This window comes from Coenobita brevimanus, chromosome 106 (assembly GCF_032717465.1).
Source record: "Coenobita brevimanus isolate Jiangsu-jjx chromosome 106, ASM3271746v2, whole genome shotgun sequence".
NCBI classification, from domain to species: domain Eukaryota; kingdom Metazoa; phylum Arthropoda; class Malacostraca; order Decapoda; family Coenobitidae; genus Coenobita; species Coenobita brevimanus.
Genome location: NC_137059.1, coordinates 5,807,795 through 5,835,656, shown reverse-complemented (window position 1 = coordinate 5,835,656; position 27,862 = coordinate 5,807,795). Strand labels below are relative to the sequence as shown.

Genomic DNA, 27,862 nt, shown 5'->3' with positions numbered 1-27,862 from the left:
TGCATCTGCAGATTTTAAAGATTATTTTTGTTATTGCTGCTGTTGTTCTTGCTGTCTCAGACTCATCTGAACATGAGGGTGGACTGCAGGGTGAAGCTGCTCTTCTGCAGTCCACCATTTCTTTTGGGAGGATAAGGTAGGAGCTGAAGGATGTTTGTATAACCAGGCAGCAGAGTCACTTGGTTATATCAGTGCCAACACACAGAGGCATCATTCACCTGCACCAATTTTAAAGATATATATATATAACTTTAAAAGTAAACAGTCTTTCTTTCCTTCATTCTCTCCTCTTCCTTCTGCCTATGGGTAACTACACTGAGTGACAAGCCAAATGGTTTCCTGTACACCAGGAAATAATTTACTACACTGGGTGGTAACCATATAACCATATTATGGCACCTGGTGGTTCAGTGGGTAAATAAGGTGCTCCAACTGGAATAAGCCTGTGTAAGTTTATATCCAGGGGGTGGTTAGGGTTTACTGCTCACGTAATGCCACTCAGCGATGGGTGAGGCTGGTCACTCTCATATTAAATGTCAGGACCAACTTGCCTAGCCCTGGGTTCCTACACTCCCAATTGGGCGACATAGGATTGGATGATGGAATGGAATGGAATAAAAGTAAACAGTGATGAGTCAATATTCCATACAGCAATACTATCCACTCAATTCTTTGTTTTTGCAGTAATGTCACTTACACTTGTAACATTCACAGCAATATGCAATTTCAAGGCTCAGTTTAACCATGGCCAGGAGGCAAAAAGATAATTAGTTTTTTTTTAAGATAGAGCCAGGATTGCAGGGGCTTGTATGATGAGTCAACAGAAGTGTGACTCATTGGAGTGGGCAAACTTGGGCAGTCTGGACATTGCTACTCCCCACCCTGCCCAAGGGTGGGAAAGGAGGTCCGGAGCCCAATGCCCTAATCCCGCAAAGGGTGGCCGCAGACAAAACGCCTCCAAGTCGCTCTGTCACCCACCATTTGACTACCCTCCCCCCAACTCACCCCCCCCTCCCTCATATACCTCTCAACTCCATCCCTCCACCTCATCCTCAGTCTACCCCTCCCTCTCCCTCCCTCCACCTCACCTACATACACCCTCTTAGTCAGTCTTTCATTCTCCATTCTCTTCACATGTCCAAACCACCTCAGTGTATTTCTCCTAATCTTCTCAACCACATCCACATCTACCCCACAACGTTCCTTCACTTCTTCATTCGTCAACCTGTCCCTCCACGTCACTCCACATGCTCCTCTCAAGTAACTCATTTCCACTGCTCTCACTCTTGACTTGTTCCCCTCTTGCAAGGTCCACACCTCGCTTCCATACGTCAGGGTAGGGATCACAATACTATCATGCAGTGACTTCTTAACTTCCATACTCACCTCCCTATTTCTCATCACTGCTTTCAGTGTACCAACAACCTTCCTTCCCTGCTGTACCCTTTCATGCACTTCATCTCCCAAAGTTCCATCCTTACTCATCACACTACCCAAGTACTTGAATGCACTCACATTCTCCATATCCTCACCATCCAACCTCACTGCACGCTCTGTGACTTCATTCCTCTCAAACACCATAACTTTACTTTTGTTTACATTAACTTTCAGATTCCTCCTCCTACACACTGTCCCAAATTCATTCACCAAACTTTGCAACTCCCATTCATCTTCACTTAACAATACTGTATCATCAGCAAACAGCAACACCGGAACCTTCCAAATCTCACCCTCATTCATTAGGGCCAGCCCCACATCCACTGCCCTACCTTGCACCTCTTTTACAACCCCATCCAGGTATATATTAAACAGCCATCGAAACATCACACAACCCTGTTTCAGTCTCCCACTGAGATCAAAGAACTCACTCAGCTCACCATCCACTCGCACCGTAGCCCTTGCTCCCTCGTACATACTCTTCACAGCACTCAACAATTTCCCCTCCACTCCATATATTCTTAATACCTTCCACATACCTTGCCTATCTATTCTGTCATAAGCTTTCTCCAAGTCCATGAAGGCGGCATACACTTTCCTTTCCTTCTCTAGATACTTCTCCACTAAACATCTTAGAACAAATATCCGATCTACACACCCTTTTCCCTTCCTAAATCCCCCTTGTTCTTCTCCAACTAGCTCCTCTGTCATATGCCTAACCCTATCAATGAGTATTCTACCACATATTTTACCAGTCACACTAAGAAGGCAAATATCCCTATGGTTACCATATACTTCTCTCTCCCCTTTTTCCTTTGTATAAAGGAACAATTATACCTGATTTCCAGTCCTCTGGAACCCTTCCCTCTTCCCAAGCCAATCTACACAACTTCCATTTCCACTCCACAACAATCTCATCCCCATATCTAAGCATTTCACCACACACTCCATCAATTCCTGGGGCTTTTCCCAACTTATCTTCTTCATCGCTTCCACTACTTCCGCCCTACTGATCTCTTCTTCCCTCCTCTCATCTCTTCTTCTCCCAGCCATTCCCCAACCACATATACTCACACAGCTCTCACTCTCTACATTCAATAAATCCTCAAAGTGCTCCTTCCATCTCCTCAATTTCTCTCTCTTCTCCACCAACACTCTATTATTCCTATCTTTCACTCCCCTACTATTTCCCCTTTCACATTGCCTTACTTTCTTTACCTCCTTCCAAAACAATTTCTTACTCTCCCTCCATTTCACACTCAGATTCATCCCAAACTCTTCATCCACTTTCTTCTTACTCTCCTTCACCAGTCTCTTAACCTCCCTTCTCCTGCTCACATTTACCTCTCTCTTCTCTCTCTCATCTTCTCCCCTACCTCTACTCGCCAACCATTCACTATATGCCTTCTTTTGTTCCACAGCTCATTTCACCTCATCGTTCCACCATGCTGTCCCTTGCACACCCTTGCATCTCCTCCTCACTCCACAAACCGCCTCACACGCTGCGCCAATCTCTTCCATGAATATCTTACATACGTCTTCCACCCCTTCCATCTGCTCTAGCTCATACCTTCCCAATCTTTCTTCTACTGTGCTCTTATACTCTGTCATTTTCTCACTATTTTGCAATTTCTCCACTTTTCTCACAGGAGCTGCTTCCTCCTGTCTTCCCCTTCGTCTCCTCAACCACTTTCTTTGCATCTCTACCTTGGCCATCACTAAGTGATGGTCTGAGACTCCATTCCCCCACCCTCTCCACACTCTTGCATCCAACACTTGTCTTCTCATTCGCTCATCCACACACACGTAGTCTATCATTGCTTTTCGTTCAACAAGTTCACCATCCATCCTCCTCATTACTCTCCATGTATACCGGTGAATCATCTTATGACGAAAGTAGGTGTTGGCTATTGCCAACCCCTTACTAGCACAGATGTAAATGGATGATTTGTGAATAAAACAGCTGTGCTGCTGGGAGTAAATGTCAGTGCAGTTGACCTAGTAAGTCTCTACCATCACATTATCTGAAGTGTATAATCTGAGGTTCCTTTTTTCATTATATTTTGCAACCTCTATTCATCTAAAAGGGTTTAAAGTAGCAGTAAGTGAGGTTTTAGGTGTTTATGAACTTTAGGCTGGTCTTCAACCAGAGTTAAAAAGAGTATCCCCCATAAAGTCAACCTTGGGACCCCCAGCAACAAATTCTCATTGAACCCAGGTTAGGTTAACATATTCATTTAACATTACAGTAAACAGCTTAACCCTTAAACCCCGGGCATATTTTCGCCCGCCTTCCCGGTCACCTGGGCATAATCGCCAAAATTTTCCTACTTTTAAAAAATTCACCAAAAAAAAAAACTACTTAACCTAGAATAAAAAACTAGGTGTCAAATGATAAAAAACTAGGTGTCAAATGAAAGTACTAACCTCCGGCTTTTTATAAGGGGTCGAAGTTGAGGGGCCAGGTTCATCAGTCGAAAGTGGCGCGGTGGGAGTGGCAGGCTGGGAGAGCGACAGCGTGATATGTTCACTTATCTATGGTCAAAGGGTGACTGACTGTGGCAAGCATGGCTGCGTGGGTGGTGGTATGTGGAAACAGTGAGGGTGGCAACATCGTGTGACAACGTGATCCCGCCACTCCAATGCCCGGGTATTTTGAAATTTGTTTGGACGACATAAGTTGTCACCCGGGGTGAGGGACTTTTAATGTAATGACAACATATGTCGTCACCTGGGGTTAAGGGGTTAATGTTCTGATTTTCAGCAACAATCATACCATTAAGTGAGGAATGCCTGTAATGATTTGTGCTGGTGTTAACAAACCAATAACACTGATGATAACACAATGAGAACTTGCTGACCTCATAATCAATGTGTGGTCGGTTGAGTCCCACATTGATGGTGTATGTGGAGGAGTCATGGTGAGGCCGCAGGAAGGCCTGCTCTGTAGGCCGATAACGCACAATGAAGTTCATAATTGCACGTGCCTGTAAAAAAGAAAAGCTAACATTCTAATCCTTAAATTACGGTTTAATTTTACATTTCCCGGTTACTGTACAAGAAAATATAGTAAACTGAAAGATGAGGGCTGTTTGCCAAGGTAAGTAAGGTAACTGCATAATACTTTACTTAGAATTATGATATTTCATCATGCTCAAACTTGGAAGGCTCGCAAGGTACCTCTTTTTAGTTTATATAACACATGCAAGATCCACAATGCAGTGCAGCAAAGGGATAGCAATGGATATAATCGGTCAGGTAAAATACAGTATATGTTACAATTTATCTATGAAATAGCTGTGAGGCAGAATATCTGAGATAATTTACTCTATTTTCACTGGGTGTTATGATGCACAAAACATAGTTCTACAGTCTGCTTGATGAAGAAATGTAAACAATAAAATACTCATTAGACTTATACTGTGTTTTATGCATACTGATCTTGAAATAATAACTCCAGTTGCAAAACAGCATAAACTATTCTGATACTGAGATAAACTCAGCTGCAAAGCAACATAAACTATCTGTGAAACTGAATAACTACAGGAACAGTATCTCACGTCGCTGTCATAGCCGAGATAGACCTTCTCAGCAAGTGGCTTAACGTAGTGGCGAAGGATCCAGAGCCACTCCTGCTCAAACTCCATCTGATTCATATGAATATCCACAGTTGGCACATTCTCATAACCTCCCGCCAGTCGTGGGTCCTGGTGTCAAACAACATCACATGAAGTAAACTTGTGGCCTTGTCTACCAGAGTATATAATTCAGTAAAACAATCTACTACATACGTTTTTATTTATTATATTAATACACACTATGTCAAGGATTCAGCATGAAACTAAGACAAAAGTATGGCCAAAATCAGCCAGAAAAGACTATGTCCAAAGAAAGACCTAAATCAAAGAGAGAGGAGAGGCTAAGATCAAAGACTGTGGAGAAACCATGACCAAAGTCTGAACTAAATGAAACCAATATCAGGGAAGATCAAAGGCAAATGGGAAAGATAAACTCCTCCAGTCAAAGTACAGTATATGTGTGTGTGTGTGTGTGTGTGTATATATATATATATATATATATATATATATATATATATAAATATATCTATTGCCAAACGCCTCAATCCCGTTTGGGGTGGCCGCAAACAAATCGCCTCCACGTCGTCCTGTCCCCCGCCATTTCACTGCCCTGCTCCCAACTCACACCCCCCTCTCTCATATACCTCTCCACCCCATCCCTCCATCTCATCCTCGGCCTTCCCCTCCCTCTTCCCCCCTCCACCTCACAAACATACACTCTCTTCGTCAGTCTTTCACCCTCCATCCTCCCCACATGGCCACACCACCTCAGTGTGTTCCTCATAACACTTCCTATCACATCCACATCCACACCACAACGCTCCTTTATATCCTCATTCGTCAGCCTGTCTCTCCATGTGACTCCACAGGCTCCTCTTAACCCCTAAAATGCGGATCGTCGCGTTTGCGACGCTCGGCCATAAGGGCAGGACAGCGGGTCGTCGCGTTTGCGATTTTAGTAAATTTTGAATAACCGCGGGCAAGCAGGCTCCAGCTGGTATTGTCTATCAGTACCACCACCCTCTAGCTACAACTAGCATACTTTACCTTTGTACTACTGACCTCAGTTGTTGCCAAATATCGCGTTTTCCCCCCGTCCCCCCCCCACCACGGCCCGGCCAGCCTGGCTGTGATACATGGCAGCGCTCTGAGCGCTCAAAACTGTAAATCTGCGATCTCCTCTCACAAGCAGTTTATGCTACTAGGAAATGCTTGTTTCCCCAGTTGTAACACTAGCTTTTTTTCTCACGGTTTGCCTCTGTTTAGCGTCAGTTTACTGCAGGCTTTCAAAGTGAGATTATGGCGAGTTCTAGCTCTTCCCAGTCAGTGCAAGCGGCCGACAGGAACGAGAATAAAGTGGCGGACGTAAGGCAGAATAAAAAGCGCGCCGTGGTGATCTTTTGGGAAGTAATATGATTGAAAATAATGTAGTATACATGTTTTTAGCTGTGAAAATGGAAATGTTTGTTGAGTGACGGGAAGACCGCCGCCACAGTGCATGTCGGCCGTACGCTCCGTTGATTTTAGCCTTATTTTCAGTGCTTATTGTACAAATACGGATTCCTAACTACCTTTACGTTGTAGTATAAAGTTTACTGGGACAGAATGAGGCTGTGGTAGAGGGGAAACTGGGTTGTTGGAGGTGTGAAAGTGAAGGTTTGGTTACCCAACTTTGCAAGTCTCCACAAGTCCTTGGGTAGTCCACGAAGGCTCAACACCTGTCTCTGGAGAAAGCTGAATGTAAGTACTATCTGCCATACCAAGTATAATGTTCTAGGGTTAATCTCTGATATTTGGCGAATATTTTCCTACAGGTACTCAGACCGCGATACAACCCCGCCACTCGGGGGGGATCGACTGTAAACAGCCGCGTTTTAGGGGTTAAAATAACTCATTTCCACTGCTCTCACTCTTGACTTGTGTCCTTCCAACAATGTCCAAGCTTCAATTCCATACATTAGAGTTGGTATCACAATACTGTCATGCAGTAACTTTTTCACTTCCATGCTCACTTCCCTGTTTCTTATCACTGCTTTCAAAGAACCAGCAACCTTTCTTCCCTGCTGTACCCTTTCAAGCACTTCACCCTCCAAACCTCCATCCTTACTCATCACACTACCCAAGTACTTAAATGTACTCACATTTTCCAATTCCTCACCATCCAACCTCGCTGTACATTCACTGACTTCACCTCTCTCAAAGACCATCACTTTACTCTTCCCTACATTCACATTTAGATTCCGTTTCTTGCACACTCTCCCAAACTCATCCACCAAGCCTTGCAGCTCCCCTTCGTCTTCACTCAACAACACAGTATCATCTGCAAACAACAGTACAGGGAGTTTCCAAACACTATCCTCTCTCACCAGGGCCACTCCAACATCCACTACCCTACCTTGTACCTCTTTTATTACCCCATCCATGAACAGATTGAACAACCATGGAGACATGACACATCCCTGTTTCAACCCAACCTCCAAAGAGAAAATTTCACCTAGTTCACCATCCACACACACTGCAGCCTAAGCACCATCATACATACTCTTCACAGGATTCAACAACTTTCCATCTACTCCATATATTCTTAATACTTTCCATAATCCTTGTCTATCCACCCTGTCATATGCTTTCTCCAAATCCATGAAAGCCACATAAAACTTCTTTCCCTTCTCTAGAAACTTTTCCACTAAAGATCTAAGAATGAATATCTGATCTACACAACCTCTTCCCTTCCTAAAGCCTCCCTGTTCTTCTCCAACTAATTCCTCTGTTCTTTCTCTAACTCTGTCAATAAGTATCCTACCATACACTTTTCCTATTATACTAAGAAGACAAATGCCCCTATGATTACCACACACTTCTTTTTCCCCTCTTCCTTTGTACAAGGGAATAATTATATCTGACTTCCAATCCTCCGGGACTCTACCTTCCTCCCAGGCCAATCTGCACATCTTCCACATCCATTCTACTACTATCTCTCCCCCATGCTTCAGCATTTCACCACACACTCCATCAATTCCTGGGGCTTTCCCCATTTTGACTTTCTTCATTGCGTCCACAACTTCTATCCTACCGATTTCTTCCTGTCTTCTCACCTTCCTCCTTCTCCCAGCCATTCCCCAGCCACTTATACTCGCATTACTTCCATCCTGTATGTTCAACAATTCCTTAAAGTGTTCTCTCCATCTGCTCACTTTTTCTCCCTTCTCCAATAGTAATCTACCATTTTTATCTTTCACTCCCCTGCTAACCTCACTTCCACCCTGTCTTACTCTCTTCACCTCCTTCCAGAACATCTTCTTACAGTCCCTCCACTTTACACTCAAATTCCTTCCAATTTCCTCATCCACTCTCTTCTTACTAATTTTTTCACCTCTCTCTTTCTTTCTACATATACTGTAACTCTCTCTTTCGCCTCTCAACTTCTTCCACGCCCCTACTTCTCATCCATTCATTGTATGCTTTCTTCTTTTGTGCCACAGCTTGTTTCACCTCTTCAGTCCACCACGCTGTTCCTTGCACCCCCCTCCGTCTTCTCTTCCTCCTACACACCACATCACATGCTGCACATATTTCTTCTGTAAATATCCTGCACACACCTTCCATGTCTCCCATCTGCTCTAAATCATATTTGCCCAATCGTTCCTCCACTTCTCTCTTATACTCTGCTTTTTTCTCATCCTCTTGTAACCTTTCCACTCTCCTTGCACCTACTCCTTCCTCTCGTCTTTCCCTTCTTCTATTCCTCCATCTTACTTGTATCCTAATTCTGGCCACCACCAAGTAGTGGTCAGAAAGTCCACTCTCCCATATACACAGTATACATACAGTGCATTCGCATAACTCACGCACTACTAACTCATGAATTATCTAACTCACGGTGTCCTTATCTAAGCCACCATCATCACCAAACTCATGGAAAATGATCTAACTCTCATTTTTCCACTAGAAAATGACTTATTCCCGAGGAGATGTTTAACTCACAGTATTGTAGCCACAATTAGTGACTGGAAGCCAACCATATTTAAGCACACAGTCTTTGTGATTATGCAGCAAATCAAAACAATGCTTCTCCACCCACGCCACCTACGCCTTGCAGCCAGCACTGCAACTAGGCTTACCAAGCGGGATTTTTAGTCTACACGTGTACACCTACCTGCGAGCTTCTTCCTTGCCTTTCTGAAAGGCAGGCAAATGTAGAAAATGTTGTTTGAAACTCTTGATCCATCCATGAAAGTGTTAAGTGAAGTGCTTGCATTTGTGGATATGGCCAAAGAAAAGATCAAAGCACATGATAGAAATGAAACTAGGTGTAATGAAATTGTTTTAAATCTTGATAAAGCTGTTGCCTGTTATAAGAAAATGCGGTAAAATGATCGTTTCAATCCCTACCAGAATTACGAGATTTTGATCATTTTTCGGTATTTTAGACAATTCTAAGACACTTTTCGTCTATGGCATTTTTGTCACAAATTATTTTTATTTTACTCTTGAAGATAACCTAACCTAACCTAATCTTTAGGAGTAAAATAAAAATAATTTGCGACACAAATGTCACAGACGAAGTGTCTCAGAATGTATATACAGTATATATATATATATACCTGTATATATATATATATATATATATATATATATGAGATGCTATCCAAAAGTTTTGAGTGATGCTATAACAAATTTTAAACTCACCTTAACTCCTGTTGGACGTCATCACCCTCGAAGTAGTTCCATTGCGTTTTAATACAACAGTCCCAGCGTTTCCTCCATGACTGGAATGCTCCCTGGAAGTCCTTTTTGATGAGTGTTGAGCACCGCCAGCTAGTCCTTCTGGTTGTCCTCCAAGGCATCAAAATGATGCCCTTTCAGCTCGATCTTCATTTTTGGGAGCAGAAAGAAGTCACAGGGGGCCAAATCAGGGGGCTTTTCGTCTCATTAACTCTCCTCCTCTTACTGGCTTCCTTCAACCTCTGTCTTTTCACCATATTGTTGCATCTTTATCTCTTTTTTATTGCTACGTCAATGGTCACTTTTTCTCAGAACTGTCTGCTTGCATCCCTCCACCTCTACAACAGGCGCATGGCACCCGTCTAGCAACAAACTCATCCCTTTTCTGTCCAGCTCTCTAATGCAAGAGTTAACCATTACTCCTAGTCCTTCATTTATGCAACAGGTCAACTCTGGAACTGTCTCTCTGTCTGTATTTCCTACTTCCTGTGATCTCTAGTCTTTCAAACACAGTGTGTCTAGGCATCTCAAAATGAATGGATCTTGAATTTGGTTCTCTTTTGTATTGTTTTTGTTATTTCTTGGAAGGAGCGGTTTGCAGGCTCCTGTCCTTTGGTTCCTTCTTCCTTGGAAAAAAAAAAAAAAAAAAAAAAAAAAAAAATCCAGTGAATATGGAGGTTGGGGGACAATAGCCATACTGTTCTTAGTCAAAAACTGTCAAGTGTGGAGTGAAGGGTGAGTCAGAGCATTGTCATGGTGCATGAAGCAATGCAGTGCATGTCCACTTCCTCAGTCAGGATCCTCTGACAAGTCCAGTAACCAACCCCAACTTCTCACAAATGTCGTGCAAAGTCTGATGTTGATCATCCCGGATCAGCTGCAAAATTTTTGCAACATTTTCAGGAGCTGTGTTGGTCAAGGGCTTCCCTGTGCAGTCGTGATCCTCAAACGATGTTTGACCCGCCTTGAACCCGGAATGTTTGTGCCCAACTAAAAGACTGATCACCAGACCCTTGCCGAATCACTTCCAGTGTTTCTGTTGTACTTTTCCAGTTTTGATGCACAGTCGCTCTTCCATGTTCTGATTCATTTCGAAAATCACCAGACATCACGAGCACAACAACAAACTAATAAGCGTAACAGGAACACACAGCCGCTCAGCCTTGTGGCTTTTGACACAATGACTCATCAGGAATGTGGGCAGTAGCACCTAGCACCACACCACAGTAAAAGAAGCGAATTCAGCATTACAGCATCAGTCTCAAAACTTTTGGATTGTACTTTGTGTATATACTGTTGACAGATAGACAGATTTACACAGATATTGACACATGCAGTTTTATTCAGCTTTACAGAGACTTTTTGAAGTGAAGGTGTTAGATAGAGCCTTCATGAACCCCTTCAGTAGGAAACGACACTCTTAAGGTGAACAAAATCAGTTGGGCGTAACATAAATACACCAATAATATGACTAATATTACTAAAGTGGTTATAACTGAAGCCAAAAGGGAGACCAAGAAACAAAGAAAAGATAATACAGTACTGTAAGACCAAAGATTTGGGGAGATAAGACCACAATCAGAAAACATACTAGAAGTGAATAGAGGAGAAAGAACATGAATTTAGGATCAACTAACATTATTGGATCCATCTGACCAGCCCCCATTATGATCGGCCGTTTCCACCAGCTCCCGGCAGAACCTGGGTGTGAATATTGGGAACCAGTACACGTCTGGACACGGCTGAGAACAGAAAGAGCTCAATTAACATCTGGAAAAAATAACAACAAATGAATTGTTACCAATGCTAAAATCTTAATCATATTCTACTGGATGCTTCGACACTTTGGGAAATTTGCTAATACTGTGGAGAATCACGCTGGCCTAAACAATATATCATTCAGATTAAGTAAGTGTTTTTTCATACAACAGGTAAGCAATGTAGGAAGTTTAACAAACTGTGTAAATAACAGATTACTAGTCATATACATCATGGGATAATGTGTAAAACATATTACAAATCATAAGTAAGGTGGTGACATCAACTGCTGCATGGAAGAACTATAGACAATGACTGATAAATGCAGCGACATCTCTCTAAATCCCTAATGCCTCATTCAACTGCAAACATCAGACAATGACTGATAAAAGCAGTGACATCTCTCAAAATTCCTAATGCCTCATTCAACTGCTAACATTAGACAATGATTGATAAATGCAGTGACATAACTCAAAATCTCTAATGCCTCATTCAACTGCAACGCTTTTATACAAAGGCAAAGGTATTTGTTGTGAAATGTAACATGAGGCTTTACATGAAAGTTAATACAGGTAAGCCTCATTTTATGATCAACTGATAAGCAACTGTTTGCTTGTATGACCTTAAGATTTTAGCACCAAGTTTGATGTGGAACCACCATTTTTGCTAATGCAATTACTTCCGGCCTAAGCTGTCACCAACACTCAAGCCTACAGTCATCTGTCTGTTCCAAGATGGCCTTTGAACTCAGTCACTCTCAGGTGTATCAGTGTCAGTGACTGAACAATAGTGTGGTGTTGGAGTTAATGCAGCAAGTGAAGTGAAACAACTACAAGTTTGGGTTAGCTGGAAACTTATTTTATACAAATGTTGAGAGGTTGACCATTTCCAGAAATGTACCTTCACTGAACCCATGATATAATGTGTGATTTATGACTGTTATCTAACTACCTTTTCAATAATGCATTCCAACTATAAAATGAAGTTTGCCTATATAACAAATACAGTAACACTGCCAGACTGCAAACTCCTACTGGAAGTACATGAAATTGTGTAAAATATTAAAAAAATGCTACATAATTTTTCCTTTTGATAAGGTTAAAACATTCAGCTGTTAGCTGGAGGAACTCACTGCCATCATGTGTTTCTGCATAAAACTGAATGAATATCCTATTTCATTGTTTAAGAATATAAATTAGTTGCACATTAGAGATTAATATTACAATACTTGGATTAGTATAGTAAATCGTTTGTTTATTTCTTACAATACAAATTTGGCAATGTGCACATCAAATTACAATTTCTCATACAAACATATTCATGAAAACTGCACCTATCAAAGACACCTAATTCTGATAACCTGCCATAATAGATTAAGGCACTATTCTATGAGTTTGAAGTTTTACGTTCGCATCGTTGCATTTATAAAGGCTCCAACATGCTTGCATGCATTGGGCTTGGTTACCTATTGGTGATTCTTAATGCTGCTTAATTTCTAGCTGCCTCTCTATTCAATCCCTGTGATCACACAGTGTGACCTTGTCACAAGTCTTTTTTGGTCTGCCTCTTGCAGCTCTACCCTCAACATGCATCCCTCACCCTCTGCATCCAGTTATCATCCTCCATCCTTTCAACAATCCCAGACTATTTCGATGTACCCCTTCTCATCACATCGCTAAAACAGTAAAACCTCCACAAGTAGGAACCCTTTTAGTCAGGATTACCTTTAAGTCGGCATGGCATATGATACTCGTTGATGAAAATAATTTAAATTTTTTGAAAAAATCATTGTAAAGATCCCGGAAAAGGCTCCACTAAGTCGTACAATGCCATGTAATGAAAACCCAACCTCGGCATGATGCACTAGGCTCATTCTGTTTTAGCATGTGAGGGCCCATCATCCCCCTCCTGCCTCAGTCTAGTGTCAACGTGCAGCTTCCTAAGCAGTGTGTCCTCAGAGTTACTTGCACAAATTTTCTGCAGTGACTCTGACAGTGATTAATTCTGCAAAAACAACAGTGCTTTACAATAGTGATTTAGGCCCGTATATAATGTATAAATATAGTGTAGTAGTGTTCTTCAGGCCTGTATATAAAATGTAAGGTAGTGCAATTGTGATTATGGTTAGAAAATGTTGCACAGAGGTGAAAATACTGTACAGATGCAATCATGTGCTCCCCTAACACCACTATATCCTACCAAAAGGTCCTCCTTATGCTTGGATTACACCCTCTGCAAACATGGGAAGTGATATATATATTTTTTATTTATTTATTTTTTTGGTTAGTCACAAGGCTTCACACTTTTTATAATTCGGAGTTTCAGTGAAGTCAGAATGGCCTCAGTCCTTATTATTCTGACTTAAAGTGGTTTTACTGTACATTCAAAGTCCCAGCCTTCCTCTCAACTCTTCATTAGAGCTCATAACCCCCACGCCTGTCATTCACAGACGCACTACACATCCATCTGATGATTCTTATCTCCATGCATTTGGGCCTATGATATCCTCCTTCTTCCCTGTCTAAGTCTCAGTGCTCTACAGAATTACACTCCTAGCACATTCTGAATACAAGGACCCCTTAGAACAGACAGAGGGTCTTCTCAGTCTCAGGAGAGGCAACAACTCCCTAAACTTCTTCCAATCACTCCTTACCCTTGCTATTCAGCTAGCTCCAGCCAAACTCCAGCACATATCATGTCCCCTAAACAACAAAACTCCTCCACACACTCAAGAAACTCTCCAGAAAGATTAGTCCTTTTCTGACTCTCTCATTTACATAATGCACACTCAAAATCAGTATTACTTTGCAGCTTACCTCTAATAACACTACGTCTCTTAAGCACCCACTTATTGCAAACACTGCACAAAATGAAATTAATTTCCCACATCCTTGTGGCAACTTGCACATTACCTGTTTTCTGCTTTGACAATATTGCCACCAGCCCTAAATATCATTGCTTTTGGTTTATTCACGTTTACTCTCAAACCGTTGTCCTCCTATTCCATAAAGGTGTAGGCAAGACCCTCAGATTTTGATGGTCAATTTTACAATAAAAGAGACAACAGAAAACTGTTAAACTGTATTCCAGTCAGTAAGATGTAACTTACAATGTGGTAGAAGGTCATACTTCTTTTATCTTCACCATGTACAGCCATGATCCAAAGTAGGTCATACTTCTTTCATCTTCACCATGTAAAGCCATGATCCAAAGAAGGTCATACTTCTTTCATCTTCACCATGTACACCCATGATCCAAAGAAGGTCATACTGTACTTCTTTTATCTTCACCATGTACAGCCAAGATCCATCCATCCATCATCCAATCCTACATTGCCCCATGAGGAGTGTAGGAGCCTGGGGCTAGGCAGTTAGTTCTGACATTTAAGATGAGAGTGACCAGCCTCACTCATCCCTGAGTGGCATTACATGAGCAATCAACCCCAAACCACCCCCTGGATATAAACCATCACCGGCTCAATCCGATTGGAGCGCAATAATTACCCACTAAACCAAAGAAATATATCCCTTCTTGGTCCAGGCTCATCATCACACAGTCCATACCACGGTATTAATTGGAACAGATGCATCCCAGATTCATTGATGTCACCATCCCACTGGCTTACCACTATGTTTACCATAGTACTGTATATATATTTTTTACACCGACGATGTAAACACAGTGGTATAGTAATGTGGAGCTACCATTATCTTCACCAACCACTGCAGTAGTATGTACTGTACTGAACATTGATTACTGGGTAATCTGGTTCTGAGGAGGTAATATTTCTTGGATTGTGGCTGTACTTCTAGTAAAATGCAAATAATAGGTGGGAGGGAGTGTGACTTTCCCTTCAAAATTAGACGTTTGATAATAATAATGACTCTGAGTGGTAAGAGGTATTAGTTCTGAGTGATGATAATGAAGAATGAAGGTGGCTTTATTAAGACTACTCTGGGTGGCCTTTACAGTTCACCCCTTCTGCTAAAGTTTTTTTTTTTTTTTCCCCTTGCTGATACCAGATGACTCAAAACATCCTAAAGGTAAATGGAATTATGAGGGATACATCAAATCCACCTGGTTAAAAAATCTTTTCATGAACTCTACTACAGCAGAGACATCACTCTGGTGAAGGAATAAAGTATTTGATAAATGGGTTAGGTATCTGATAAACAGTTAAAGAACTGGTCCCCTGTCTGAAAAAAATGAAAGTCTGATTCCTGACTGTGGTAGTAAACAGTTTGTGGATCATAATTAATTAAATCAGACTTTACTGATCTTCCATAAGACCCACTGACAAGTCATTTGAATGTTTTCACTAATATCATTGCACCAGTTCTGAACGAGAAAGTCCAAGTAAGTATCTTATATGGATGATGGATATTAGTGATGAAGTGGGACATATGAAAGTGTGTGGAGTGTAGAAATCGTGCTGGGCCTAAGCACCACACTGTGATATTTATGCCTATAGTTGCTCACATACAATGTAAAAAAAATTGGCAGATAGGATACTGTCCAATATTCAGTAGTTGGACAAACTGGACTGACCATCTGGTTGAGCGTCTTGGGGCTGAGGGCATCCCAGTAGTGCTCAGAGATGTATCGAGCCTCCCAGTCCCGAGTGTTGGCCTTCATCTGCCACATGTCATTGTGCAGCTGGTGGGTCGGGAAGTAGTCAGGGTCCACAAGATGACCATAGTCCTCCAGGTTGCTCACGTACATGAACACTCCCTGACAATGGGAAAGGTATAGTTGGAGACTATCTTTTTACAAATCAGGAGGCTCTGAACTACTGTACAGTATTGTGTATTTACTCTAGCTTGATGAGATCCCTAAACATTTTTAGCCCAAATGATGGCTATGCATAGTCAGATTGGAGGGTTGGCCTGATCTGTAACAAAGGAGACTCAGCCATACATCATAACTATGTCACATTTCATGCAACTACAACCTAGTATAGTATTCAAGATGTAGGAGTGATCCAGTTCCACTGGGTGAAAACAAACTGACTATACTGAAGTGAGAATTACCTTCCTGTCAATCAACAAATTACTGATTAGTCTGGCGGGATCTCATCATGCTTGAAAACAGTTCTGAAACAGGATACACAGGTGGATCCAGGAGTCTGTGTGTCAGGGTGTGTGGGTCTGGCAATATTGTAAAGGGCAAATCACCTGTAAAGGGTCTAGTGGGATCCTCTCCCAGGATTTTTTTTTTTTTTTTTTTTATTGCAGATGTCAAACTCCAATTTATAGTATGCATAGGCTAAAACTTGAGGGCTGAAAATGAATAAACAGAACCCAATTTACCATGATTACAATAACCACATATCTTATGAATCCTTAACAATAGTTTACACTATAAAAGATATTTTAAAATGAGTGTGTGGATGTGGATGTGGTTGAGAAGATTAGGAGAAATACACTGAAGTGATTTGGACATGTGGAAAGAATGGAGAATGAAAGACCGACTATGAGGGTGTATGTAGGTGAAGTGGAGGGAGGGAGAGGGAGGGGTAGACCGAGGATGAGGTGGAGGGATGGAGTTGAGAGGTATATGGAGGGGGGAGTGAGTTGGGGGGAGCGTAGTCAATTGGTGGGTGACAGAGCGACTTGGAGGTGTTTTGTCTGCGGCCACCCTTTGCGGGATTAGGGTGTCGGGCTATAGATAGATAGATAGTGTGTGCCACACCCACTTGCTCAAACTATTAGTGGATTAAATACCAATATTGTCCTTGGATGCTTTCTTGCATACTTCTCTGTGGGAACAGTTGATTCTTATGTTCCTGTGGACAATGGAATACAAGCACCAAGTCTTTCTTGTTGTACTGTGGAAACCACTTGACTTCAGTTACACTGAGTGCACTTTTAGGTGACACAATACTATGGGGATTACAATGTAGTACAGTACAGTACAGTACTGCAGTCTATGGGGTTGTTTATTTAGGCTACTATTATTATTAATGTACGGTACCTGAAAAGGGGTCTCATGGAGTAGTAGATGGTGGTGACCATCATCCACTCACTTCATGTAATGCTGCCTATTTCTTCCTTCACCTTTAGCATTCTTTTTCTGAGTCTGTCCTCCTCTCTTTCTACTTCTCCCATCTTTCCTGTCAATTTCTATTACCCTTCTTTCCTTTTCTGGTGGCTTCACACTTAGTGACACATCTAATGGTTTCCTGTATGCCAGGAAACTGTTTACAACACTGGGTGGTAACCATATAACCAATCCATATGTGTTCCGTACATGTCAACAAGTGGGTTGGTGGGGAGTTAGTGCCCATCTCCGTAAAACAACTAACTCAGAGACAAACAGCCACCTCTTACGACAACGTGGCGTCTGGTTATAGACAGATAGATCTGAAAAACGGTGTGTGCATCCCACACACACACCCACTGGACCTATCTATCTATTGCCAGATGCCATAATCCCGTAAGGGGTGGCCATTTGACTCTGAGTTATTTGTTTTACGGGGAGGGGCACTAAACTTCCACCAACGCCCCTGATATAAAAGGACTGCAGAATCCCCACTCACTGAACTGAAGGAAACTAAACAGGCTGAAGAGTGTAACTGCAGAATTAACTCCTTTACTATGGAACATCCTGCTAGAGATATATATGATGTCCTGGGGCCTGCAAAAACTAAAACCTCATAATAATGAGATGCAACTTATTGTTTTTACTCTGGTTAACGTCCAGCCTGCATGGCTGATCCAGGATGGTGATGCTTGCCATCTGGAAAGTCAGAGGTTAGGTCCTGAATGTGTAATGCATGATATCAATTGGTGCTAACAGGGAGTTTACATGTGGTGGTGCTTAGCACCCTGAGTGAAGCTGCTATGATGTCCACCCAGGAGCCAGACCTCCACATACCCTGCACTCTGACATGGGAAGGACTCTAGTCCAACCCTGGTGAGGTGCTGTCTACGAGGAGACACTGGACTCCGCATGGTGTACAGTATGTACTTGCTTTACCTGTAGGATGGCCCCACAGAAGCAACTGCTTATCTGTGGTCAATGAGTCTGCCTGAACAGACGGAGCAGAGTTTGGCAACTCTGGTATCTGCAGGATGACTTTATTCAACAATGGGATGCCACCTGAGGTCTGAGAGTTAATGGAGACTGCTTCTGACCATTACTTCACAAATGGTTCTTTCTAAGGTGAAAAAAAAAGAAGCTGTTTGCCACTCCCAGGAAAAAATTATAAAAGATATTTTAAGGGTAGGGCTGAACTACATATAAATATACAAAATATATTCACCATATTAAAGTACGCAGATCCTACAAAGTTTGATAGGATTAAAAATTTCACTCTAATGATGTTTTTAGAGAATAGGGTAGTTAACTGTCCACAAGAACATTCAGATACATTTTATGCAATATGTGTCACCCTTCATTCAACAAAAGAACATAGGAAGGCAGGACATGAAAAAGACAGGAGAAAAGTGGAGAAAAGGGTAGTGACAATGTGGAAGAGGGTGAAGTGGAATTCGTGGCATTACATTCAGTATTAAGAATATATGGAGTAGATGGGAAGTTGTTGAATGCTGTGAAGAGTATGTACGATGGTGCGAAGGCTGAAGTGCGTGTGGATGGTGAAATAAGTGAATTTTTCTCTTTGAAGGTTGGATTGAAACAGGGATGTGTCATGTCTCCATGGTTGTTCAATCTGTACATGGATAGGGTAATAAAAGAGGTACAAGGTAGGGTAGTGGATGTTGGAGTGGCCCTGGTGAGAGAGGATAGTGTTTGGAAACTCCCTGTACTGTTGTTTCCAGATGATACTGTGTTGTTGAGTAAAGACGAAGGGGAGCCGCAAGGCTTGGTGAATGAGTTTGGGAGTGTGTAAGAAACGGAATCTAAAGGTGAATGTAGGGAAGAGTAAAGTGATGGTCTTTGAGAGAGGTGAAGTCAGTGATTGTACAGCGAGGTTGGATGGTGAGGAATTGGAAAATGTGAATACGTTTAAGTACTTGAGTAGTGTGATGAGTAAGGATGGAGGTTTGGAGGGTGAAGTGCTTGAAAGGGTACAGCAGGGAAGAAAGGTTGCTGGTTCTTTGAAAGCAGTGATAAGAAACAGGGAAGTGAGCATGGAAGTGAAAAAGTTACTACATGACAGTATTGTGATACCAACTCTAACGTATGGAAGTGAAGCTTGGACGTTGTTGGAAGGACACAAGTCAAGAGTGAGAGCAGTGGAAATGAGTTATTTAAGAGGAGCCTGTGGAGTCACATGGAGAGACAGGCTGACGAATGAGGATATAAAGGAGCGTTGTGGTGTGGATGTGGATGTGATAGGAAGCGTTATGAGGAACACACTGAGGTGGTTTGGCCATGTGGAGAGGATGGAGGGTGAAAGACTGACGAAGAGAGTGTATGTGAGTGAGGTGGAGGGGGGAAGAGGGAGGGGGAGGCCGAGGATGAGATGGAGGGATGGGGTGGAGAGGTATATGAGAGAGGGGGGTGTGAGTTGGGAGCAGGGCAGTGAAATTGCGGGGGACAGGGTGACGTGGAGGCGATTTGTTTGTGGCCACCCCAAACGGGATTGAGGCGTCTGGCAATAGATAGATAGACATTCAGTCCCATAATAATCCTTCAGAAGTGTACTGATATGAGGCTAAGCAACTGTAGTTCAGATTCTGAATGATAAATGGGTATCCTACTCTTCTGGGTGACTTAAACATGGCTGAAATGTCTCCAGTCACTTTGTGAATTTTGAATCCTCACACATGGCAGGGCTGTCACTCCAATACGGAAGGGTCATCATTCTAACTTGAGAATTCTGACCCACAGAGCCTAGACATCATAAAGATTAGCAGAGGAGAGAGAAACGAAAGAAGGTGAAGAGGCAGAGCAAATAGTGTTAATCTATCTATCTATCTATTGCCAGACGCCTCAATCCCGTCTGGGGTGGCCACAAACAAATCGCCTCCAAGTCGCCCTGTCCCCCGCCATTTCACTGCCCTGCTCACAACTCACACACCCCTCTCTCATATACCTCTCCACCCCATCCCTCCATCTCATCCTTGGCCTCCCCCTCCCTCTTCCCCCCTCCACCTCACTCACATACACTCTCTTCGTCAGTCTTTCACCCTCCATCCTCTCCACATGGCCAAACCACCTCAGTGTGTTCCTCATAACACTTCCTATCACATCCGCATCCACACCACAACGCTCCTTTATATCCTCATTCGTCAGCCTGTCTCTCCATGTGACTCCACAGGCTCCTCTTAAATAACTCATTTCCACTGCTCTCACTCTTGACTTGTGTCCTTCCAACAACGTCCAAGCTTCACTTCCATATGTTAGAGTTGGTATCACAATACTGTCATGTAGTAACTTTTTCACTTCCATGCTCACTTCCCTGTTTCTTATCACTGCTTTCAAAGAACCAGCAACCTTTCTTCCCTGCTGTACCCTTTCAAGCACTTCACCCTCCAAACCTCCATCCTTACTCATCACACTACCCAAGTACTTAAATGTACTCACATTTTCCAATTCCTCACCATCGAACCTCGCTGTACACACAACAAAAAAACTATCGTTACATCTTCTGCGCGATATAAAATGACACACGAATGAAGGTTTTTGATAACAGCCTCCTCCATTGGTATCCCTGCGTATGTTTGTTGCATATTTATTATAAGCTATATCTCCACTGCTTCTCCCATGCATATTTCTACCTCGTCCTATTTGGCAACTCACCGACTGTCAGGCTTACCAAGCCTAGCGAAACAGCCAGGTTGTTCAGTATAAAACACATCGGACCCCCCTGTAACGATAGTTTTTTTGCTGTGTGTACATTCACTGACTTCACCTCTCTCAAAGACCATCACTTTACTCTTCCCTACGTTCACCTTTACTGTAGATTCTGTTTTTTACACACTCTCCCAGACTCATCCACCAAGCCTTGCAGCTCCCCTTCGTCTTCACTCAACAACACAGTATCATCTGCAAACAACAGTACAGGCAGTTTCCAAACACTATCCTCTCTCACCAGGGCCACTCCAACATCCACTACCCTACCTTGTACCTCTTTTATTACCCCATCCATGTACAGATTGAACAACCATGGAGACATGACACATCCCTGTTTCAACCCAACTTTCAAAGAGAAAAATTCACTTAGTTCACCATCCACACGCACTGCAGCCTTCGCACCATCGTACATACTCTTCACAGCATTCAACAACTTCCCATCTACTCCATATATTCTTAACACTTTCCACAATCCTTGTCTATCCACCCTGTCATATGCTTTCTCCAAAGTGTTAATGTAGACAAGAAAGACAAGGCACATGAAAGAGGGAAAGGGAGAGAGTATATCATATTAGGCATATTACTGTACTTTGACAGGCAGGGTCAGCAGATGAGAACACTAACCTTCTCACGCATGTGGTTGGCCATGGCCATGTCAGCATCATACAGGCGATAGATGTAGTTAGGCCGAGTCTCAGGGTTCTCCAGCACCTGCCTCTGGATCACATAGATGCCAGTGATGTATGGTACATTCCAAATGCCTCTGTAAAGAATGAGGGCAATCATTTTAGGTAAAAGTTACTTTACTTTTATTACTCCGTACTATTATCAATACAGTATTTTAACTGATATTGGCATTAGAATTATTATTTCATTGTATGGTTATAAAATAGTGTGAAAGGATGTTCATCAAAAATAAATTTGTCTAAAACAATGTATAAACATTCCTATTAAAAAAAGGGCTGAGCTTGGAAAAGAACTGATGTGATTCAGCATAAATGAGTGAATGGGTTTATGGATGTGGGTGCACGTATGTCACAACCACTAACTGCTGAAATTACCACATTCAAACAGGTTCACTTGATCTCTTGATAATATTACTAATGGAGAGATGGATGCCCAGGTTGGTTCTAGGCTATGAATATGAAATATAACAAAATATGCGACAAAACCCTAGTAGTGTCTGTAATCATATACTGGTAACAACTTCAACCTAAGGATGTAATTTTTATCTGTCTTGTTGTCTATCTCCAAACTGTTTAATTCAGCACAGGGTCAGACTTTTCAAACTGTGGGGGTTAGAAATGTCACTGACCAACCCCTTATCTACATTACTTAAAGTCCTTCCTAAATTACTTAAATCATCTGGAGGTTGAATTAATGGATTATACAACAAGTCATCTCATAAAAGACGTTCTGTGTTTAATAGCATAAGACATAATGCTGATACTGCTGGCATTGTAGACTAACTCTTGGACAGCAAACTAGCCATTTATCTTTAATTACACTGATGTCAACTGAAGATCTTCTACAGAATCTGTTAGAAAAGGGAGGTCCAAACCTTTCCCTTGCTACCCATTGACAACGATCAAATATTTAAGATTTATAATAGTAATAATAAAGAAGTATACAGGTATACAAATTAACACAGTCAACAACCGGCAATTGCAAAAAATTCCTCCAACAAGGTCAAATTTTCAAACATACATTGCTTGCTTTCATTCAGCAATTCTGTGTACTTACTGTATTGCTGAAAAAGAAACAAAAAAAGCAAAGATGAAAAAATGGGGGTTTGGGCTCTTTGTCCATCTCCCTACATTCCCCAGATCCACCACTACCACTACAACTCATCAGCTAAAGACAACCCAGTACTTCTGTGGAGGACCAATGACTGTTTGATCGCAACCGTGCAATCACTGGATATCTTGGTATGAAAGATAAAACTACAAATTCTGTGAAATTCAGTATGACTGCCAAAATGGTCTGATAAGAAGGAGTACTGTACATAATGCCAGCACCACACATAGGTAATTAGACTCTGATGTCATGTGCAAAATCATAGTCCGACTGATTTGTTGGTTATTGAACAACTGAATATTCCACAGAGGAGCAAACAGCCAGTGAGGCGATGGCGGTGATGGCAGCAGTGGTAGTAGCTGCAACTCCTGGTTCATCTGGATGTGAACGTGATTGACTTTTGGCTTGAGTTACCCTTCTGCAATCCACCATTCTCCTTTTATGAGGCAGGGAAGCAGCTGAGGGATATTTGTATAACCAGGCCTTGGAGACGCCTGGTTGTAATAGTGCCATGACATAAAGGTGTCCATCTCCAGCATCTGGGCAGAGATGGGTGGGTGGTGTGAGTTGGAATGGTGATGTAGGGTGTGCGATATGGGTAGGGTAAAGATTTACATTCAACTTTTCTTCAAGTATGCCAAGAACATCAAAACAAACACTAAAGTAAGCACACACAACTGTCCTATTCCTGGCAATTTATGGCAAAGGTTTGTAAAGGAATCCACTGTACTAAAAGGGTTAATGTTTTGATGGTGTGTACAAACAAATGTAAGATCATGATGAAAGCAGTTAATTAGGAAGTTATGCTCAAGAAATAAACAGACTGGTTAACTACAACACACAAAGTAGTGCATGGGGAGGGTCACCTCTCCAGTGACAGAAATTGAAGTTCCATGATCCTAGAACTGTCTTCCATGACTCACAAAAAATGGACTGAAGAATAGACACAGATCCTGGAAGGGAAGGGGGAGAGGGTATATATATCCCCCTAGGCAGGATGGGAATGTCGTATGTAATCATCTCCCTCTACAATTCAGGCAATCCAAAAGAAATGCAAAGCTAAATCTACATTAAAATACAATTACCTTCAAAATGTAACTGACATTGGTATAAAAAAAAAAAAAAAAAACTGAAAGTGCAGAAAATATTAGAACATCAGAACACGTAATCTGATCTGATACAGTAAGCTCAGCTTTCAAAACCAATGCCAGTGTGATGATGTGATACTGTCAGATGTAATGAACTGTTTTGTTTTTCATGTCCTCATGCTGCTTAATTTAACATATTGCCTATGTTAATAAAGCTGGCATAAAAGCAGCCATATCAGCACACATCCTTTGGTGGTGGCCATCTTCTCTCCCTACATATAGGTACTCTTTAGTTTTAAGTCATCCCCGCCCCCCTCCCTCCCCCCCCAAATCGGAATAAATTTATGCCAATAGCCTGAAGAAGTGCTCGCCCATGTCAGGCATGAGCTGGCCGGATCCTACAATTCACTCAATTCATGACAATGGTAATGCTGAAAACCTACCACACAAATCCAGGTTGAAGACAACTCTCCTTGATGGTCAATCCCTTGAAGGTAGAACATGCATTGGTCTGAAAAATTTACTATCCACAGAAATAAATCACCAAAGAATCTGCAGTGTGAAAAGCACAAGAAAAAACTGAACAATAAATCTACAAGAATGATATTTCTGACGTAAAAAAAAAAAAATGAAGAAGCTGCAATGGCACACTTCAAGACGATGCATAACCTCTCCCCCTACCGATGAAAACAAGAGTGAGGTTCGTTGGTATTCATGAAGTATTTCCAGCCACCTAAACCTGAAACTGAACTCTCTCTCTCTCTCTCTCTCTCTCTCTCTCTCTCCCACACACACACACACACAAAGAGAGAGAGAGAGAGAGAGAGAGAGAGAGAGAGAGAGAGAGAGAGAGAGAGAGAGAGAGAGAGAGAGAAACATTATCCTCTTCAAATATGGCCGCTAAAGCAATGTCAGCCAATCACAATAAGATGGTGGTGGGGGAGGGAAGAAGGCGAAGAGGAAGGACACACAAGAAGGGATGGCAGGGAAGTGAAAGGAAGGGAGAGGAGGTGAGATGAGGGGAGGAAGGGAGAGGAGAGATGTGGGGCGAGAAGCTGGGGAGGAAAGGATAAATAAGGAGAGAAAAAATGAAGCGAGGAAAGGGGAGATGGAGATGACAAGGAAAATGGGAAGGCGACAGAGGAAATGAGGGAAAGAGAAGGAGGAGAAGAGAGGGGAGGAGAAGAGAGGGAAGGAGAAGAGAAAGGAGAGGAATGGAGGGGAGAAGGTGACAAGAGGGGGGGGGGAAGAGACAAGAGGGGGAGAAGGGAGAGAAGACAGAAAAGGGAGAAGAGGGCAATAAAGGGCACAAAAAAGTGAAGGAAGACGAAAATATCATCGCAGAGAATGTGTTAATTATTCACTTGCGTGGGACGCCTTCACGGGGTTGCATTGATATAACTGGGTGTCTCTCCTGCCCGGGTATACATAATTATAAAACGTCCCTCTACTCCATCCCTATCCCCTGAAAGTTGGATGGCGGACTGGCGAATGGAAACTTCAGCCTGTAGTCCACTGGGTTCACTTTCAGATGAGCCTGGGACCACAATAACAATGAGTCACTTGAATCTAGTGATCTACGTTGTTTATTCAAGTTACCTTCAGACGATTTTACTCAGCTGTGGGAAAATTTATCACCGTGAGAGTTCATAAAGTGCTTTCTAAACTCATCCCATCTGAAAACTCTCTCCAAGCTGAATGAAATCGTCTGGAGATGGCAAGACAAAACAAAAACTAAAATAAAATACAGTAAGATGGAACACGTAGCAGTGAAAGGATTAAGTGTGAGGTGGATATAGTGTGTGTGTGTGTGTGTGTAATTCACCGGGTCGGTCAGGATCACTTGATGGTCGTGATCGTCAGCTTTTTACCCTCCCGGAAGGGAGCTGAGAGCTCATATAGTCCGATCTAAGGGCAAGGCTGTGACCTTCACACACACACACCCGTCCCCTTGCTCAAGGGGGACAGTAACCACCCACTTCATCAGTGAAACTTTTCGCAACCTGAGCGAGGCGCGAACTCCCGTCCACCAGTTGGCAAGCGAGAACGTTACCACTGCACCAGCGAGTGTGTGTGTGTGTGTGTGTGTGTGTGTGTGCTGGCTAAGTGGTGTTTGTTGAGGGTATGGGGGTAAGGTGACGAAGCATGGGAGGGGGGATGGCATGATGGTGAGTGGCTACTAGCAACACTCACCCAGAATGACACTCACACTGGCGCCATTCACTCGCCCACTCATACTGGCGACATTCACTCACCCACTCACTCTGAATACACTCCTCACACTGACAACACTTGCTGACAATGACAACAATGACTCACTCACTGAAAACACTTTATAACTTGCACTGGCAACTTATTCACACTAGCACCACTCTCATACTTTGACAACACTCATACTGCCAACACTCACACTGCCATCCCTCACAATGACAACGCCCACACTGCCAACACTCACTGACAACCCTCACTGACATCACTCACACTGCCAACACTGACAATGACGTCTTTCAGTTCATTTTATTTTTGCTGTGTCAAGGCAGCTCTAATCAGCTTAGGAGTGACTTTTCGAGCTTATTGAGGTTAAATATAGCTTTCAATAACCCTCTCATGGCCAGGAAAACTCTCATATTCTGTACACAATGAAAGAAAACGATTGTATTTAGTCAACATTAATACTCAAGGTCGCAGGAAATCTTGCAGTGCCTTTCAGCTAACGCCAGACTATTTTATTCAGCTGGGAGTGCGTCGTAGGAGCCTGAATTAATGGCTTCAGGGAGAGGCTTTTCTTAAATGGAATAAAATCGTCTGAGGTAGCAAATGTAGTCACCATAGCGAAAGTTAACCCCTTCACTACAAGAATTTCCCTTCACTCTTTCTTTGCAATGACATTTCTTCTTGTTTCTTTTTCTTCTTCTTCTCTTTTTCTCTTGTTTCTTCTTTTTTTTTCTTCTCGTTCCTTTCTTCTTTTTCTTCTTCTTCTTCTGTTCCTTTCTTCTCTTCTCTTGTTCCTTTCTTCTTTTTTCTTCTTCTCTTGTTCCTTTCTTCTTTTTTCCTTCTTTTTCTCTTGTTCCTTTCTGTTTCTTCTCGTTCCTTTCCTCTTCTCTTCTTCTCCTGGCTATTCCACAATAAATTACAGAAACACTACCCATTTAATTTCTGTTGCTTCTTATAAAACTTATTAGCTAGTTTCCCTATTCGCAGTATCATACGTTAAAAAAAACGTGCAACTGTCTGGAACACAACCCTGATATAACGAGGGCAGCCTGTTTTTATTTACTTATTTCCGGCACACATAAAACACACGCTGCTTTTTGCTGGCCGTAGTTGATTCATGCTCATAAAGATTTCCATTAAAAATTCCAAAAATAATCACCATTTGTTAATCTGTCACCGAACTGTGGCCTTGATGCTTGAGCGCCACGCCCCCGACCCCCCTCCGCGCCAAAAAATTAAAAACTATATTAGCACAGAGATCAAAGGGTAAGCTTATAATCTGTGTGAAATATATGAACGAAATATGTCAGTGTTTAACATTTACAGTCTTCACATCTGACCTTCAGCGTATCCCACTTGGCACCAAAATGGCCTCCAGTCATGATCGGGCGGTCTTTAAACAATTCACCACTATTATGTAATTTTTATCGTACTTTTGATGCCCCCTGACGACTTTACTCAGCTTTATTAAACGAAATAAATAATAATAAATCATAAGGCTCA

The 27,862-nt window shown here is 42.2% G+C and overlaps 1 protein-coding gene across 1 annotated transcript in view; it reads right to left on the bottom strand.

The window, feature by feature from the left end:
- Plod (procollagen lysyl hydroxylase) overlaps positions 1-27,862 on the bottom strand; it is a 403,871-nt gene that overhangs the window by 12,892 nt on the left and 363,117 nt on the right. The window contains exons 11-15 of the mRNA XM_080285397.1: positions 21,885-22,023; positions 16,047-16,229; positions 11,378-11,482; positions 4,998-5,144; positions 4,299-4,424 (exon numbers count right to left, since the gene is read on the bottom strand). Coding sequence (XP_080141523.1) covers positions 4,299-4,424; positions 4,998-5,144; positions 11,378-11,482; positions 16,047-16,229; positions 21,885-22,023 — 700 coding nt within the window. The remainder of the gene's footprint in view (positions 1-4,298; positions 4,425-4,997; positions 5,145-11,377; positions 11,483-16,046; positions 16,230-21,884; positions 22,024-27,862) is intronic.